Source organism: Osmerus mordax, chromosome 11 (assembly GCF_038355195.1).
Source record: "Osmerus mordax isolate fOsmMor3 chromosome 11, fOsmMor3.pri, whole genome shotgun sequence".
NCBI classification, from domain to species: domain Eukaryota; kingdom Metazoa; phylum Chordata; class Actinopteri; order Osmeriformes; family Osmeridae; genus Osmerus; species Osmerus mordax.
Genome location: NC_090060.1, coordinates 6,570,884 through 6,587,342, shown reverse-complemented (window position 1 = coordinate 6,587,342; position 16,459 = coordinate 6,570,884). Strand labels below are relative to the sequence as shown.

The following is a 16,459-nucleotide window of genomic DNA, read 5'->3' as shown; positions in this document are numbered from 1 at the left end:
CCCCTTCCGTCCCTCCCTCACCTCCCTCCTACTCCTCCTCTTTCAGTCCCTGGCTTGAAAACTAGGGTAGAGTTATAGCAGGGACAAGTGGAAACAGGGATGTTTGTGGGTGTGTGTGTATTAGCGTGTTTGTGTGTGTATGTTTGTCTAGTTAGAAAACTCTAAACCTGGTCTGGAGAGGCCTTATGTCACATGTCACAGAGCAGGAGGTAAAGCAGAGACAGTGACAGGCCAATAAACACCCCCACACACACACACACCCACATACACACACACAAACACATGGTGTGTGAGACAAGGGAATGAGAGCGTAATTACGAGGGGTATGAGCCAGAAAATAGCCTTCTCTCCTCCTCTCCTTCTTTCCATCAGCGAGAGTGAGTTCTGGAGGGAATCAGTGACAGCAACACAAATCAGTAAAGCCCAGCACCATACGAGCACTGCGTGTGTCTGTGTGTGTAAACGCGGGTTTGTGTTTGAGTGTGTGCAGTGTCAGTGTGTGTAAGCGTGTGCATGTGTGTGTGTGTAGGGTCAGCTTTTGTGTGAGCAGCTCTGTGTTCCCTCATTCAATCCCCAGCTGCAGAGTGGAACTGAGGCTCCTACTCCCATCCCAAGATGAAATCTCCTGTGTGTATGTGTGTGTGGTGCACTGAAAAGAAAATAAGAGAAGGATGAAGAGAATAAGTGGAGGGAGGTGGGTTCATTCCACCCACTGGGTCTGCTGCTGGGTGGTGTGTGTGTCTGTGTGGGGGGGAGGGGGGTTAACGGGGTTATTGTTTTGTAATAAGTCCTCTCTCTCCTCTTCTAAGTTTATGGGTGAAATTGTGATGCAGGCAGCGCCGGAAACACAGGACCATGCTGCGCTATGCAGGCCAGCAGCTGTCCCTCCCTCCCTCCCTCCCTCCCTCCCTCCCTCCCTCCCTCCCTCCCTCCCTCCCTCCCTCCCTCCCTCCCTCCCTCCCTCCCTCCCTCCCCTGGTCACCCCCCATTCACCCATCTATCCATCCATCCACGGCTCCTCTCTCCTCCCCCTTCTCCCTCTTCCTCTGCCATTCACATGAGTCCCCTCCATCTACAGCTTCTTCTCCTCTGCCTGTCTTCCATCCGGCCCCTCCCCCCCCGTCTCTCCCCACCCCCAGTCCTATCAGGAGACACTTTATAGGTGGAGGGGTCATCTCACACATCATTTTGTCTGTGTAGCAGACTTTGTTGTGTAAATGTGAGGGCATCCACCCCGTTCTTGGGATGTTCATTCACTCTCTGTGTTGGATTTCTCCCAGAAGCCCCTGCACCAGGTTCAAATGACCCATTAGACACGATCACAAATACACACTGCTTTATTTGTAATGCTGTACAACTTGTCAAAGATCCTTTGAATGGAACCAATATCATGAAGACTTTTGTGAGTGATCTCAAATAAAAGCTAAAGAAAATGTGATTCAGAAAAGCATTCCTTTTATATTTGCGGTGACACCGATGCTGTACATGTGATTTGACTACAAAATTAGGACTTATTTGGTTACAAAACTTGCATAGTAGTTTTTACGCGCTTTACTGAAAAGGGAACTAACAGCATGACGATAATGATGGAAACGTAACAGACATAGAAAGGAGATTAACAACGGAGGGAGGGAAAGAGTGAGAGAAAGAGGGCGGGCGGGCGAGGGAACCACATTGAGGAAGGAAATCTCCACAGCACAGATGGTGGTGTTTGGGAGAGCCTCCATAAAAGCACCTCACAGTCCTGCTTCTCAACACAGAGAAATGAATGAGAGGGAAAAGAAAAAAGAAAGAACGAAAGAGCGAGCGAGCAGTGGAGGATGTTTACAATAACGCAGCCTGGCCCCAGATTGAGAGAAGGAGCGTTTGAAAGTTCTCCACAAAGAGAGCTGGTGAAAGGCTCCCCCCAGGCCCCTGTGCTCCACTCTGGTCTCCATTGTGCAGCCCTGCTGCAGGACACCAGCGCTGGCTTCTGTCCTCTGGAAGGTAGAATCCGTCCAGCTGGGTTGTGGACCTTGTTGGCAATGCTTGGAAGATCATTTTTATAAGTAGGTAAGAGTTGGGAGATTCAGATTCACAATAAACTCTCAGGAGATGTGAGAGTAACAGAATTGACATCCTTCCTCTGAATGCCTTCGCTTGAAAGTCGAAGGGGAGGTCATTTTAAACTAACCTGCTCTGAATTCAAGCTCAAAGATCCAGGGCAAAGCTGCAGAACAGAACTTTTGTAGAGGGTTCCAAGTCACATGTCAGTTCAGCAAGAGGCCTATATTTCAAGGCAAGACATATCTGGGACAGCTTTCTTTTCCCTTTTACTTGCAAACATACACACCCCTCTCCCTCTACACACTGTTAGCCACACACACACACTCCCTCTACAGACTGTCTGAGACACACACACACACACACTCCCTCTACAGACTGTCTGAGACACACACACACACACTCCCTCTACAGACTGTCTGAGACACACACACACACACACACACACTCCCTCTACAGACTGTCTGAGACACACACACACACGCTCCCTCTACAGACTGTCTGAGACACACACACACACACACACTCCCTCTACAGACTGTCTGAGACACACACACTCCCTCTACAGACTGTCTGAGACACACACACACACACACACACTCCCTCTGCACACATCTGTGAGTAGCGAGGTCTAGAGAACACGAGGGAACGTGTGATAGAAGCAAGCAGAGGCTCAAACTGACAGGTTTACAGACGCGGTCATGAATCTGTACTTGACTCCATCAGCATACCAAAATAAACTCCAGATACTCTATCAGTCATGTCCCTCGACTCTCGCACTGTGATGTATAGAACCATCTATTAGTGACATCTGGTTCAATTTTAAAGCGTTCCTGAGGGAGAACTATTTTTTCACGGTCGCTGGTCATCCAAATTCTGACTGAGGATTGTGTTTTATCCATCAATATCATCCACTTTCCAGACCTTGAGTTAACCGCTGCTAAACATCTGTACAATATGGTGAACCTGGTCTATGATGTCGGTCTATTGCTTTTGATGCGTACTAACGCAGATTGATTGCTTTGTTCATGTAAAATATATTCTTGCATGAATATATTACTGGCTCCTACCACACACTCTCAAGGCAGACTGCAGAGTAAATCTAGCAGAGGCTGACCTCTAGTGGTAAGAAAGGGAACTACATCTACAGGGGAGAACAACGGAGAACACAAAGACACATTATTAAAAGTAAACATTTTAAGAAGGGAAATTGTAAACTCATTCTTAGTGGATGGAGAGAGACAATGAAAAGATTTTTAACACAAATAATAATTACAAATCGGAAATTAAGACAGGAGATGGCAGTGATTTGTGGATGAAAAACTATAAAGACTATCTACTGGCTGCTTTAGGAATTCTATTAAAGAAAAGTTAACCGTAAATATCGCTTTAGAATCAATCGTTGACAAAGGACAATAAATAAACATCTGTGTACAAAAATAACATGTAGTAAACCCTTCTGGATGTGTGTGTGTGTGTTTATCTTTCTAAGTGTGCGTAACCCTCAACAGGCTACAGGTTAACATTCACATTATGAAGTTGTTCTTCTTTGTCAAGTTTTGGGAGAAGGCCTGACCAGGTCCAGAATAGGTTATCATGGGTCAGATTTTCTGGATTACCACCTGAAATTTACCTATGAGGGACAAAGTATGGAGTGGTGTTTAGAATAAGAGGTTGGATTTAGGAAGGTACAGACAGACAGGCCTGTCAAACATTGCACAACCAGACATACAGACAGACATGCAGTAATAGACAGGAACACGTGGGTACTGGCAAACATATAGACAGACACAACCAGACAGATAGACAGACACAACCAGACAGATAGACAGACACAACCAAACAGATAGACAGACACAACCAAACAGATAGACAGACACAACCAGACAGATAGACAGACACAACCAGACAGATAGACAGACACAACCAAACAGATAGACAGACACAACCAAACAGATAGACAGACACAACCAGACAGATAGACAGACACAACCAAACAGATAGACAGACACAACCAGACAAATAGACAGACACAACCAAACAGATAGACAGACACAACCAAACAGATAGACAGACACAACCAAACAGATAGACAGACACAACCAGACAGATAGACAGACACAACCAGACAAATAGACAGACACAACCAGACAGATAGACAGACACAACCAAACAGATAGACAGACACAACCAAACAGATAGACAGACAGACACAACCAGACAAATAGACAGACACAACCAAACAGATAGACAGACACAACCAGACAAATAGACAGACACAACCAAACAGATAGACAGACACAACCAGACAGAAACAACCAGACAAATAGACAGACACAACCAAACAGATAGACAGACACAACCAGACAGAAACAACCAGACAAATAGACAGACACAACCAAACAGATAGACAGACACAACCAGACAAATAGACAGACACAACCAAACAGATAGACAGAAACAACCAGACAAATAGACAGAGCTCTGAATTCCCAGCGGTGTTGGACTCACATGAGGGCATGAGGGAGACCTCTGCTGTGACCACACTGTCCATGCCCAGGTTAGACAGTGCTCCTCTCACCAGACCACATGAGTACGCCAGGTACTGGGGAACACACACACACACACACAGGCCGGTGGATCACATAACACACAACAATACCACAATAAACAACAAATCAACCTACAGATCACCTCATTCCCCTCCAGCCGTGTAACTGTAGCAACATAGATGTGACCACAACTGATCACACAGCCCAACATGTTTGAGTTTTTTCTGTTGGTTTGTGTGTGTGTGTGTGTTCACAGGGGACCTTCAGGTCTAATGTTTGGGCACCTGTTATAGAGATCCTAAAGAGAACCTGTGTACAGTAGGAGAACCTGTGTTGGAGAACCTGTGTTAGAGAACCTGGGTTAGAGAACCTGCAGAATGCAGTGTTACCTTGGGAGCATCCTCAAGATACTGTTTTCCACTGGAGAACTGAGTCAGCAGAGCAAACTTGTTGTCCTGGAGAACATATGTTCCCTGGAGGGGAAACAACAACAGTCATGAAGAACAGAAAGAACAGATTGTGCATCATGGGAAATGTAGTATTTCTGAGATTGTGGGCGCTACTTCCTGTGTGCCAAGCTCACCTGGTGGTTGGTCCTGAGGTTGTCCACCTGTTTTCTGAAGACATTGATCCAGAAGTCTTTACAGATGAACTTCATCACGTCCAGGTCATCCTTGAAGCTAGGGGAATCTTTGGTGAACCTGACATGAGTAAGTTCAACCAGTTAGTCCACAGGTTGTAAGCTGTGTCTGTAGATCCAAAGTTTTTTTGATTGCTCTGTTGGTCCGAGTTTCAACGGAAGATTCTGATTAGTTATAGTTACAAATTATGTATAGTTATGGGTTTAACCATAACCTTATAACTTGTAGTCTATGTTCAGGCTCGTACGGTATAATATCTAACGTTATGCCCACCTCTCTATCAGGCCTTGTCCAACTCTGAATCCCATTCCTTCTAGGGTAGAGACACAAGTCGCCCGGTCCTGCTGTGAAGAGAAAGGAAAAACGGTCATATCAGCATGTCATGATGAGACAATATTGTGATTCGGTAGCAAACTGCCAAGCTTGCTAGCTACCTTGTTCATGGAAGCGTGGTCTTTGTAAACAAGGGACACCATCTCCATATGGAGAAACTCAAACAGGGCGTCATCCGCCATATCTGCAAAGATAAAATACGTTTCTAACCGTTATAAACGTAATCGTTTCTCTAACAAACCTTCTGATAAGGGTCGAACAACATGAAAAAGTCAGTAAAGGCTATCAAGCTAACGACGTAGTTAGCTGACGTCGGTTCATATGCATGCATCCAGGTTAGCTACGGCTTGGCTCTTATCGCAATGTTTCTTTCTCAACGAAATTATTTCAGAAATGTGAAAACACAAATGTTTGGAAAATTATATAAAAGTAGTTACCTGTCTATAAATATTTTTGGGGGGACACAAATCGTCAATGTAAACTACTTCCGGAATACGGAAGCCTCTAGGACCGTCGTCTGAGCGCTGTCGAATGTCGTAGTCGTATTTCACTGACATGCAAACATGACACTTCCAAAAACACGTTTTTCATCATTTTTAATTCCAAAATGCAAATAAATATTTTCACGTCAGACCATATATAAGGTTATTCTGTAGTACAATCACAATCAAGCCGGTGGCTCATTCTATTAAAGCCTACATATTCCATGTGCTTTATTAGTCCATGACATAACAGCGTTACACTCACTGACCAGCGCCACACAACCAGTCCATCAGCAAACCAGCAAATAGCCAACAAAACAAAGGTCTATTGACTAATGACATTATTACAACAGCTGGAAGGGGTGTTGAGGTCTCCCCAGCTCATACACAGTCCTTGGATGGGTCTCTGGTGTCAGTTCAGTCCTCCCACCACCAGAGGGCAGGAGGGCTCTGTTGTATCTGTAACTGGTTCCTTAAACACCAATCAGACAGCTGGTCTATCGAGGCTCTGGGAAGGGGGAAGTCTGTCAGGAGGGAGGCTTGGAGGGTGAGGTCTTGCAGGGGGGAGGTGGGGCAGGGGTTTCTGAGGGAGGCTTGGAGGGGGATGTGGGCTGTGAAGAAGGCTGGGAGGGGGAAGGAACCAGGGAGGGGGGCTGTGACGGAGAGGTCTTGCATGAGCAGGGCTGCTGTCTCTGGGTCTGGACCTGCTCCACCCCTCTTAGGATCTGGACCAAGGCGCTGTGGACCTGCAGCACCATGGTGGATGGGTCTGTCTGTAACATAGGCTCAGCCTGCCCCAAAAGGTCCATCTGTTTATTTGGGGGGTCATTCTGCAAGAACGAGGTCGTTATGGCCTGCCGGGATGGAAAGGCTTGTTTGCTGGAGGAGTCATTCCTGTCAGGGTCTGGTTTGATAGGGCTGCTGGGTGACTGGTGGGTGGAGTCGCTGGGTGACTGGTGGGTGTAGCTGTCAGGGCAGCGTTTGGAGGCCTGTGTCGTGTTGTTAGACAGCTGCTCCAGAAGGTGTGTCTGGCGGTCCAGTAGACCCAGCAGGCTGCAGTGGAAGGCCCGCTGCTCCGCTCGCTGTAGCGCCACCTGCTGGTTCAACATGCTCAGCTGCTGCAGCACCAGACTGGGGCTGTCCTCACAAGTGCCTGAGAAGAAATTAGTTGGCGAACAGGCATAGCTCAGTGGTAGAGCATTTGACAGGAGATAAAGAGGTTGCTGGTTTAAATCCCTACCAAGTATGTTGCTTTGGATGAAAGCGTCTGCTAAACAAATACATGAATATTTTACGGTGCATGTTCAATTGATAGATCAGCGTTGGGGATTTCAAAATCGGTATAGTCCCATTGAGAATTGTGTTTTTAAAAACAGCATCTGTCATCAAAACCCACTTACCAGCAGGCATGCCTGGGCTGAAGCTAGCATGCTCACTGCCCAGTTCCCCTCCAGCCAAGCAGGGGGGAGTCTGTGGCTCTGTCTTCACTGGATACAGATACTCCCCGGACTCCCCCAGGGTCATCACCTCGTCAGAGCCATGCTCTTCCCAGCGAGGGACTCCAAGGCTGGGGCTCTGCTGGCCAGGGCCCCCCCAGGCCTCTTCTGGAGGGTGTAGCCCCCAGGCTGGTGCCCCGGGGCTGGCCTGGCACTCATCAGGACTGGCCCTGGGGTTGTCGCTGTCGCCCTCTAGTGGAGGAGCCATGGAGCTCTGCCAGGAAGGCATGTAGTCACCTAGGAAAGGAGGAGAGGAGGGTGGTGAGGAGGGGAGGGGACTGAGGAAAAGAGGAGAGAAGGGAACAAAGTGAGATCTAACCTACCTGTTCCATCATCAGTAGGGTCCTCCAGGTCTGAGGGGGTCCTCTCCACCCCAGTGTGCCCCTCTGTTGAGCCTGTTTCTAGGTCAGGGCCAGATGTACGAGGCTTCCGGGCAAGCATGCGGTCCAACAGCCGGAAGTAGCGAAAGGACTCTATGGCGGCCAGCCTCGCCGCTGGTGATCGATAGCCCGCCATCTTGATCTTGCGGTACTTGTGCTTGAGGCTCTTCCAGCGGTTGCGTATCTGGTTGACAGTGAACATGATGTCCCGCCTGGCCAGGTTGCTACGGAGACGCCGGAAGTGAGAGTAGTTGCGCTGGCGTTTCTTGTCAAGCTCGTGAACAAGGTCCAGCTGTTGGATCAGATTCAGCATGGCAAACGTGTCTGACTCCGTCCACCATTTGTTGGGCTTCTTCTCTCTCAGCTCCATGGTTGTCTGCCGGATTTACCCCTGGTCTCCCCCTCCTGGTCTCTCCACGCCTGGCCTCCTGTTTTCTGCCCTGGGGGACTGGGCCCACCTGGGCTCCTATGGCTCCAAGGCTTCGGGGTTAAGAGTTAAAACATGTACATTTAAAATGTGAGGGGGCTAAAAACTTAGGATTTATATAAAATATTTTTTTTTCCCATGGTATGGAATTAGTAGAATAGGTATTGTAAGGGATTTTAAAACTAAACGTGTTATTTTTTAATTATGCTAGAAAATTAGGTCTTTACTTATGCTTTTAAATCTTTCTATACGATAAACTGTGTGCAATAACATCTGGAGAGAAAAACGAGAATGACAGCAAGCGACAAGCGGATAATTCATTAGCATAATATTCGAATAATTTGTTGGAACGCGCTCCTAAGAATACAACTAAAAGTGTCAGCAAGCCCTTTCAAAGTGAAAAAAAATAAGACAAATCAGTGAATCTCCCACGTCAATTTCACTAACATGATACACGAAATAGCTGCCTGCACTGAAACACATTGCCTTGAAACGTTTAGTTTGCAAACATCCTAATCACAAGTTTTCCTTTCTACAGTAAACTGACATCCTCACAATACAAACCAGTGGATGAAAAATGTGTGCCGTACCACACAGAAGCGGACCAAGCTGGCAGCCAGAATGACCGGTGACGCTAGCTAGGAAAGGTCCAGTGGTCGATGCACAGTGACTGCGGTAGCCATCACGGGTGCCTGATGTCGAGACGAGGTAGCAAACGTACGCCTTTCGGTGGTGTATGGAAGTCTGCGACCATGTCTAACAGCATACGGTAGAGCTTGCTTCATCATTTTCAACACTGTAACAACAAGCGTGCATACTGTCTGCAACAGATACAACCCCATCCCCTCAACATTCAGTTGGATGTTTTAGTGTTCTACGCAGCGCACGGGGCTGCGTCAAAGAAGCACCCCGGCGTGCGTGTTCCTGTCATGTGATTGGGGCTTGTTGACATTCCCAACGTCACATGTCCTCCGATTCCACATTCGATTGGTCTTTTCTTTACATTCGGCGTTACTTCCTGCTCGTGACTGGTTAAATGTGAAGGCATGTCAGTTTCTGATCAAATGTCCGTATCCTCTTTGTAATCATTTTCAATTCATTTTAGCATTGGGACATTACAATAGTTATACTTGTGTTCTCTCGTTGTGTGTAGTGTTCTAAGTAAAATGGCGAGCAACAAATACCAGATAGTGGTGCAAGGAGAGGCTTCAGAGACAGACTCGGACGACGAGGTGTACATCACCTCCCTCTCCCCTCCCTCCGCGGCCGCAGCCGGGGTTAAGGTTCCCGGCGAGGCCTCAGAGACCGACAGCGAAGAAGAGGTTGAGAAAGCACGGAAATTTGTTATCGCCTCCAGTTCGGAGAACGCGCGGACACTGTCTAAGGAGCTGCCTCCGCTCATTGTGATCAGAGACAACCCAGACATTCCATCGGTGTTGGAGGACCGCCCGGTTTCTAGGCCCGAGCCTACTGAACAGTTCAATACCCTTCTGCAACAGAAACTACTGGAGAGTAACGGGCGTCTGTGCACCGACGTGACCCAGACCCTCCGACAGGTCTACGGTAATGCCACCAAAGAGATCCGCGTGGCCACCGGTCACCTGAACAACTCGCAGAGCGGCATCATCAACGCTTCTCACAGCATCCGGCTAATCCTCGAGGACCTCAAATCCGTCTCAGAGAAAATTGACATAATCACCAGCTGTCACCTGTTGCCAGATATTACTATACCCAGTACCGAGAGTCTGCCTGGTCAGTGAGGTGAAGGATAGGATTTTCTACCCAATGGCAATGATGCGAATTCAGCACAAGTACGACAATCTTAACTGTAATACTGCGTTCACAGTTCAACAAGTGAAGACAGGATAGGACGAGATTGATGTCGCTTCACCTTCAGAATTAATGCATACCTGTAGCTAACAGCCCCTCCTAGTGGCCTAATGAAATAATGCATGTGATATGATGCCTGTTACAGTAGCATAGGCCTGAGGGTTAGTGAAGGTACAGAATTGTCAAGATTGAAATGGTTTGCCATGTGTTAACAACATTGAGCTTATACAAATACAGTCTAAATAGCATTTAATAAAATAATATTCTATTAAGATGGATTTTAGCAGTTGGTGAGTATTTCCAGATTGTTGCAATTACCAGAGACGTGAAGGGGAATGACAACAAAGAAATCTGATTAATTACTCTCTGCAAGATACATAAATGATTTGACAGTAAATATCATGCTTCTTTCCCCTAGGTTTACAGCTTTGCCGGGCGGCAACGGCAACCATGTAGAGACAGATATGACATGCCGTTGTGTAAATAAGATAAATAACATAAGGCCATTTAGTTTGTTTAATAAAAGAGCAAGCTATAGACCTGTTTTATAGGAAAGGTAACCTTAAATGACTTATGTTGTGATGGGGCGCTATATATATATATATATATATATATATATATATATATATATATAAAAAGATTTGTATTTATTTTTATTAACTTGACCTTCCGGGGGGGCGTTGGGGGGGGGCGGGGCACCCCCCTAATATAATGTTAGGGGAAACACTGCATGCTTTCAATATATAATATAAAGATATACATATAAAGGGTTTTAGTATAATTCAGACAAGAATATAAGTTTGTTCTGCTGGACTTTCAGGAAAGGATGTGTAAAGGTGAGTGTTCCTCAGGGGTCATCCAAAGGTCATACTGGAGGTCACCTTAGCTCCTGTACACCACAGAGGCGCCTCCCAGCCAGCCTCCCCATCTGAATCAGAATCACAACAATACATGTTGTATCATGGTCAGTTCAGTACCATTTATGTGTCATGGTTGCCTAAAACAACTGTTTTTCTGGATGCGCCCCAAACTGTCAGAAAGGGTGGGAGGTGAAATGCTAACTGCACATACAGCTATTGGCATTTGGCCCGATTGAAAATGTGTTTTGACGTGTCAAGACACCAGCTCTAAATGATGTCATTAGACAAGGCTCTAACAGCTGCTTCCAGCTGGACAGAAGGGTTAATGGAGAAGGTTAGGGCGTGTGGGCGGTTTCTCCCGCTATACGGCAGGTCAGAGGACACACACACAGCGCTGTCTCTGGGATCCTACAGTCTGAAGAGTGGAGCTGTAAAAACATACTTCTCTCCCGAGACCCACTCATCCTCACGTCTGCTGACATTCTCTTTGAGTTATTAGGAGAAGACAGCGCTGCCAGCCGATTGGTTGATGGGTCACCAGGGTCGGCTTAATGCCAAATGAAATGGAACACTTCACTGTCATTATTTTGCAAACAACTAATGAACTCCATATGAGTGTCTAAATGTCACATTTACATCCAGAACATGATGATATGACCCATGTATATGGTGATGACTCGCACATGGATCATTAAAACTAACTTATGGTGAACCTGCGATTACGTCGAGGGCCGCATTCATGCGTAGACATAAGACCTGCAACCATGAGGCCGCGGTGAATGTGATCGCTATGGTTACGGTGGTCGTCATTCTCGGTGGAAATACTTCTGTTCTGTGAAGGTTAATCACAGTTTAGACGAATAAAGCACTCAGGAGAAGCTTTCTTGAGTGAACTGGCTCATTGGGGCGCACATACACTCGGGGATGTATCCGTTTCCTCGGCAACGGGTCTGAGTTCGGCCGTGTTTTCCTCGCCTCCTGTCTGGAGGCTTGAGAGTCCATGTTGACCCAACGTAAGGTACGGTCCGAGCCCCTCTTATCACACCAATGTCCACCGGAAGTCCAGCATCCACTCTCAGAACCCTGCAGGTCTCAGTCCTGTTCATTCCTTGATTAACCACTGAGACACCATAAGCACTATGCTGATCCTTGATTTTCTGCTGTACTTTACGTAAACTATTTATTATTTGATAAAAGTGTCTGCTAAATGAATGGAATTGAATATGAAATGTAAAAAAATTTCAGTTGGGCTGGCTGGAGGTGGAGTTAGATCTTCCCCCTGCTGGAGGGGAGCTCACAGTACGTGCTTCAGGGGTGCTTACCTTTAGCTTTATCATTTAATGAAAGACACCACTGCTGCTATAGCAAAAGAGAGGCAAAACACTGAGCCAAGGATCTCAGTTCTTAGATGAAGAACTCGGTGGCTCTCATAGATAGGCCTACTTAAGTTACTGGTTAATATTGCTGTCCTGACCTTGTCTATAAATAGGCCTATCCATAAGGAATTAGAGATAGGCCTTGCTACTCAGAAATGTTTGTATTGAAACTTCAAAGCGAGCAGTTTGCACAGCGGTAATTGCCGCCATAAAGTGTGTTGACTGCTCATCATTGATTTTTACTCCCACTTTTATAAGGACAGATCTGTTGCTTTGTACCAGGAGAGGATATTCCTGTCTCAGGTTTTTGCCTCATGAACTTTAGCAGAGGTACAAGTTAAATATCAATACACACCAAGTACGCTATCATCGCGGTTCCGGGATCGCTAAAGGATAGGGAATATAATTTGGCCACTTGTTCACACAGAATAACACAGCCACTTGAAAGTAAAACATTTGTTTTCAGGCTTCAGTACTTTAAACAGAGTTTTTGTCATTGAAAGAATAAGAGAGAGTGAGAGAGTATTACCTTGTGCCTTTGTCATTACTTTCACCTACGTCTCCCCCCCCCCCATACACACACATACACACACACACATACACACACACACAGCATCCCTCTACAAATGTCGCCATCTCCTCAAATTTGTCTTCCGCCTGCTTGTGCCTTAGCCTGCTTTCGCAAGTGTGTATTCATAGCCGGTAAATTAATTCAGCCGGGAAACTCATTTAAATTCCATTACAGGCACCATTTTGCAGGGAGGGAGACCAGCAGAATAATCAAATAGCGGGCGTGCTAATGAACCTTTAGGCCTCCAGCAACACGCCTCAGAGAGAGACCCCACATCACAAGTACCACCAACTCTCAAGGCACGCCGGACAATCAGTAAGCCAAGGCATCATATGCAGAGACATGGAGTTTTAATGTAATATACAGTAGGTACAGTTTTTTTCAATAATAACCAGAGGAGTGGTTAGTAGTCTTTGCATGGTGCGCATTTTCTCTCATTACTGCTGATATCTTGCAAAAACTTGGCACGCATATCATATTAGCGTTTAATTTGTTGCTAACCAACACACATAAACATTACAAAACAAAAACACATTGAGATTAGGCTACACTTGACAATCTCTAACCTACAGGCATACATTAAATAACACGGTACAGTAGTTTGTCAAGATGCTACTGGAGGAATCCTATTTAAGTATTCAGGTATTCACTGAGCCGGACTCTTCTAAAGTCATGTTTGTTGACTATGTTTAGCCTGTGTTCTGCACCTCTGTTTCACCAACCGTCTCTGGAGGAGGGGATCCCTCACTGAATTGCTCCTCCCAAGGTTTCTTAACCCTTGTGTTATCTTCGGGTCATTCTGACCCATCAGTCATTGTGACCCACCGTCATATTGCGACAACTTTACCGCATACAAAAACAAAGTGAAGCATTTTCTTTTAACCGTCCGGTTGTCTCAGACCCCCCACATCGCGAAGGTGAAAAGAAAATGCTTTTTATTAGTTTTTGTATTGGGTAAAGTTGTCGCAACACGAAGTCATGTGACCCGAAGGCAGCACAAGGTTTACATTTTTTCTCCTCTAGTGAGTTTTTCTGGGAATTTTTCCTTGTCTTCCTTGAGGGTTTAGGTTGGTTGAGGGGCAGTTCTATGGGCATATCTGAAGCCCTCTGTGACATTGCTTGTAAAAATGGCTATTCAAATACATTTTGATTTGATTTGGTTATATCTTCTGGCCAATAGGGGTCTCTCTTGCTCTGCAACTGACTATGCCTGGGCTGTTGCTATGGCAGCCAATGCTGTACTGAACCATGACTAGGTGAAATGGTCAGGTCCTGTTACCCTGCCGACAGGACAATTAGCATGCAGGGACCCTGAGGAGACCGAAGAACAATCAATCTGAACACACACACATGCACACACACACACACACACTCTCATGCACCCACGGGGGGCCTTCAGAGTGAAAGATACACAGTCTTTTGTAATAGGACATTCCAAATCGTTGAGCAGTCTACTCTCCTCTATAATGTGGTCCTATGGCAGACTGATAAAGGTAAACAACCTTCACATCCAGAAACAGCTGCAGAAAAGCCTTCTCACAACTCAGGAGACAACACAGATGTTCCTCTCCCTCCTCCAGTAACTTGAGCCGTGTTTCCATCACCAGCCTGGGCTGTGTCACGTCACCGCAGTGACAGCATAGGGTGTCTGACTGTCAGTCAAGCCTGGGACGTGGGGGGTGGAGGACGCTGTGGAGGAGGAGGCTGTCCCGGTTGATCGCTGATCACGGCTGGATCATACGTGATCTGGACATGACTACATGGATGATCTGTTGCAACAGCAGCCTGGGGGTTGCCTTGCCGATGAAGCGTACTCGGTGAGCATGTGTGTGATGCAAGACCTTGTTAACATGATCTTGACGACCGATCACATGATGGCAGTTTGAGTTCTGCGGTAGAATGACCCAGGCAGCTACAGGCAGTGGTTTAATCACCTTGGCATCTGCGGTCAACTTAACCTAGCTATGGTAATCGACACCAATACAATTAGACTAGTGTCACCTAGAGCAACAACAGTAGTAAATCAAGAAGAAATGTACTTTTGTTTTCCTCCATAGAAGGTGTGACTATGACTGTGCTGTATCTTTCAGAGTTTTGCCCCAGCCCCTGTCCCATATTTTATACTACCCATTAGAATTTGCCCTCGCAAAGTACGGGCGCATTAGTTTGCATAGTTTATAGCGAAAAGGGAAACACGATCAAAATAAAACACCCTGGCTAACTTTCAACTTTTACAGTGACTTTGACATTTGTATTTTTGGTGAAGGTAAACTTGTGTTAAATAAAATGATGTGATCTCAGCATGTACTGTAAGTCATAACAAATATTGTGGTAAAAATGTGTCAAACAAATGTGGCAGTTAGCTAGTATTCCCGTTCTATCCAGTTTTCATCTAGTGTCTGTTCGATTTTCAACCAATGCCACATTCATAACTTCCTGAGTGAGTAACAGTCTATCAAGTGAGCAGATGACACAGTATTTACATTGACTTATGGAGTGTTTGAAGGAGATGAGTTGAGGTTAGTCTGGGTTGTTAATGGACTTTTCCCCGATGCACAGGTCAGGTAACGAGGAGTAAACTGCTGGGTGAGAACACTTCAGACAAACTCTCCACTTCTCCATACAAAACCTCCTCTCGCTCTCTGGCTGAGGAGAAAACCAATTAACTGCAGACATCAAAGAGGTTTGCCACAACCTCCGTGACCCCGCCATCTCCACCCTTCTAACTTGTCTATTTTGCTCTCTCCAGTCTCCACGCTTCGCTCTCCTTCAGAGTATCTCCCTGTCCCCCTATCCCGCTCTCTCTCATGCACACACACACACAAGCACACAACACCCACACACACGCACCCCCCCTCCCAATAATGACACCCACACAATCAAACACTAACTACCCCCACACACCCCCAAACACCCTTTCTTACACTACTAACCCCCACCTCCTACAAACAGCCCCCCACATACCCAGACACACACAGACACGCTTCCCCCTCCCCCCAAGTAGGCCTACAAACACCAAACCCTCCCACACACAAACACTAGCTTACAAGCATACCCCCCCCCCCCCACACACACACACACACACGCACACAAGGCCAGGGCAGTGTCTCTGTTTGTGTACAGCAGTGTCTGTGCCCATCTCTCAGGCTCCTCTCTCCCCGCGAGACTCTGTACAGAAAACTGTGCCCCCAGCACTGCCTTGGCTTGCAGCCAAACCGTCCTATCAGAGAGGCCGATAAACTCCTGTCTCAGTGGGGAAATGTAGTCCAGAGGGTCAGCGCGGCTGTAGTTCTCGAGCTGGATGTTCAGCTCCGTGTGGTCTCACCCAAACACGGCGGGTTACATTTACATTTAGTCATTTAGCAGACGCTCTTATCCAAAGCGACTTACAGTAAGTACAGGGACATTCTCCCCAAGGCAAGTAGGGTGAAGTGCCTTGCCCAAGGACACAACGTCACGTCACGGACA

General features: G+C 46.5%; 3 protein-coding genes across 3 annotated transcripts; 1 reads left to right on the top strand and 2 right to left on the bottom strand.

Moving 5' to 3' along the window:
* Positions 1–1,333: 1,333 nt before the first annotated feature.
* trappc6bl (trafficking protein particle complex subunit 6B, like) lies at positions 1,334–6,061 on the bottom strand. Its single transcript, XM_067246971.1, has 7 exons — positions 6,007–6,061; positions 5,671–5,753; positions 5,510–5,580; positions 5,179–5,296; positions 4,985–5,068; positions 4,555–4,648; positions 1,334–3,676 (listed from the first exon to the last, which is right to left on the bottom strand). The coding sequence occupies exons 2-7, from the start codon at positions 5,749–5,751 to the stop codon at positions 3,645–3,647; spliced, it is 480 nt and encodes a 159-aa protein (XP_067103072.1). The 5' UTR covers positions 5,752–5,753; positions 6,007–6,061; the 3' UTR covers positions 1,334–3,644.
* Positions 6,062–6,190: 129 nt separating this feature from the next.
* On the bottom strand, positions 6,191–9,107 carry si:ch211-116o3.5 (uncharacterized protein LOC325902 homolog). Its single transcript, XM_067246775.1, has 4 exons — positions 8,945–9,107; positions 7,871–8,407; positions 7,452–7,784; positions 6,191–7,204 (listed from the first exon to the last, which is right to left on the bottom strand). The coding sequence occupies exons 2-4, from the start codon at positions 8,295–8,297 to the stop codon at positions 6,579–6,581; spliced, it is 1,386 nt and encodes a 461-aa protein (XP_067102876.1). The 5' UTR covers positions 8,298–8,407; positions 8,945–9,107; the 3' UTR covers positions 6,191–6,578.
* A 262-nt stretch (positions 9,108–9,369) lies between these two features.
* Positions 9,370–10,593, top strand: bloc1s3 (biogenesis of lysosomal organelles complex-1, subunit 3). Its single transcript, XM_067246682.1, has one exon. The coding sequence runs from the start codon at positions 9,521–9,523 to the stop codon at positions 10,112–10,114; it is 594 nt and encodes a 197-aa protein (XP_067102783.1). The 5' UTR covers positions 9,370–9,520; the 3' UTR covers positions 10,115–10,593.
* Positions 10,594–16,459: the final 5,866 nt, after the last annotated feature.

What these genes read in the sequence shown, in the direction of transcription:
- trappc6bl (XM_067246971.1), bottom strand. Translation starts at nt 5,751, where the DNA reads ATGGCGGATGACGCCCTGTTTGAGTTTCTCCATATGGAGATGGTGTCC. An exon ending in ACCACGCTTCCATGAACAAG is followed by an intron (nt 5,581 to 5,670) that starts GTAGCTAGCAAG and finishes TTCTCTTCACAG; the next exon opens with CAGGACCGGGCGACTTGTGT. An exon ending in GGACAAGGCCTGATAGAGAG is followed by an intron (nt 5,297 to 5,509) that starts GTGGGCATAACG and finishes TACTCATGTCAG; the next exon opens with GTTCACCAAAGATTCCCCTA.
- si:ch211-116o3.5 (XM_067246775.1), bottom strand. Translation starts at nt 8,297, where the DNA reads ATGGAGCTGAGAGAGAAGAAGCCCAACAAATGGTGGACGGAGTCAGAC. An exon ending in CCCTACTGATGATGGAACAG is followed by an intron (nt 7,785 to 7,870) that starts GTAGGTTAGATC and finishes CTCCTTTCCTAG; the next exon opens with GTGACTACATGCCTTCCTGG. An exon ending in CAGCCCAGGCATGCCTGCTG is followed by an intron (nt 7,205 to 7,451) that starts GTAAGTGGGTTT and finishes ATTTCTTCTCAG; the next exon opens with GCACTTGTGAGGACAGCCCC.
- bloc1s3 (XM_067246682.1), top strand. Translation starts at nt 9,521, where the DNA reads ATGGCGAGCAACAAATACCAGATAGTGGTGCAAGGAGAGGCTTCAGAG.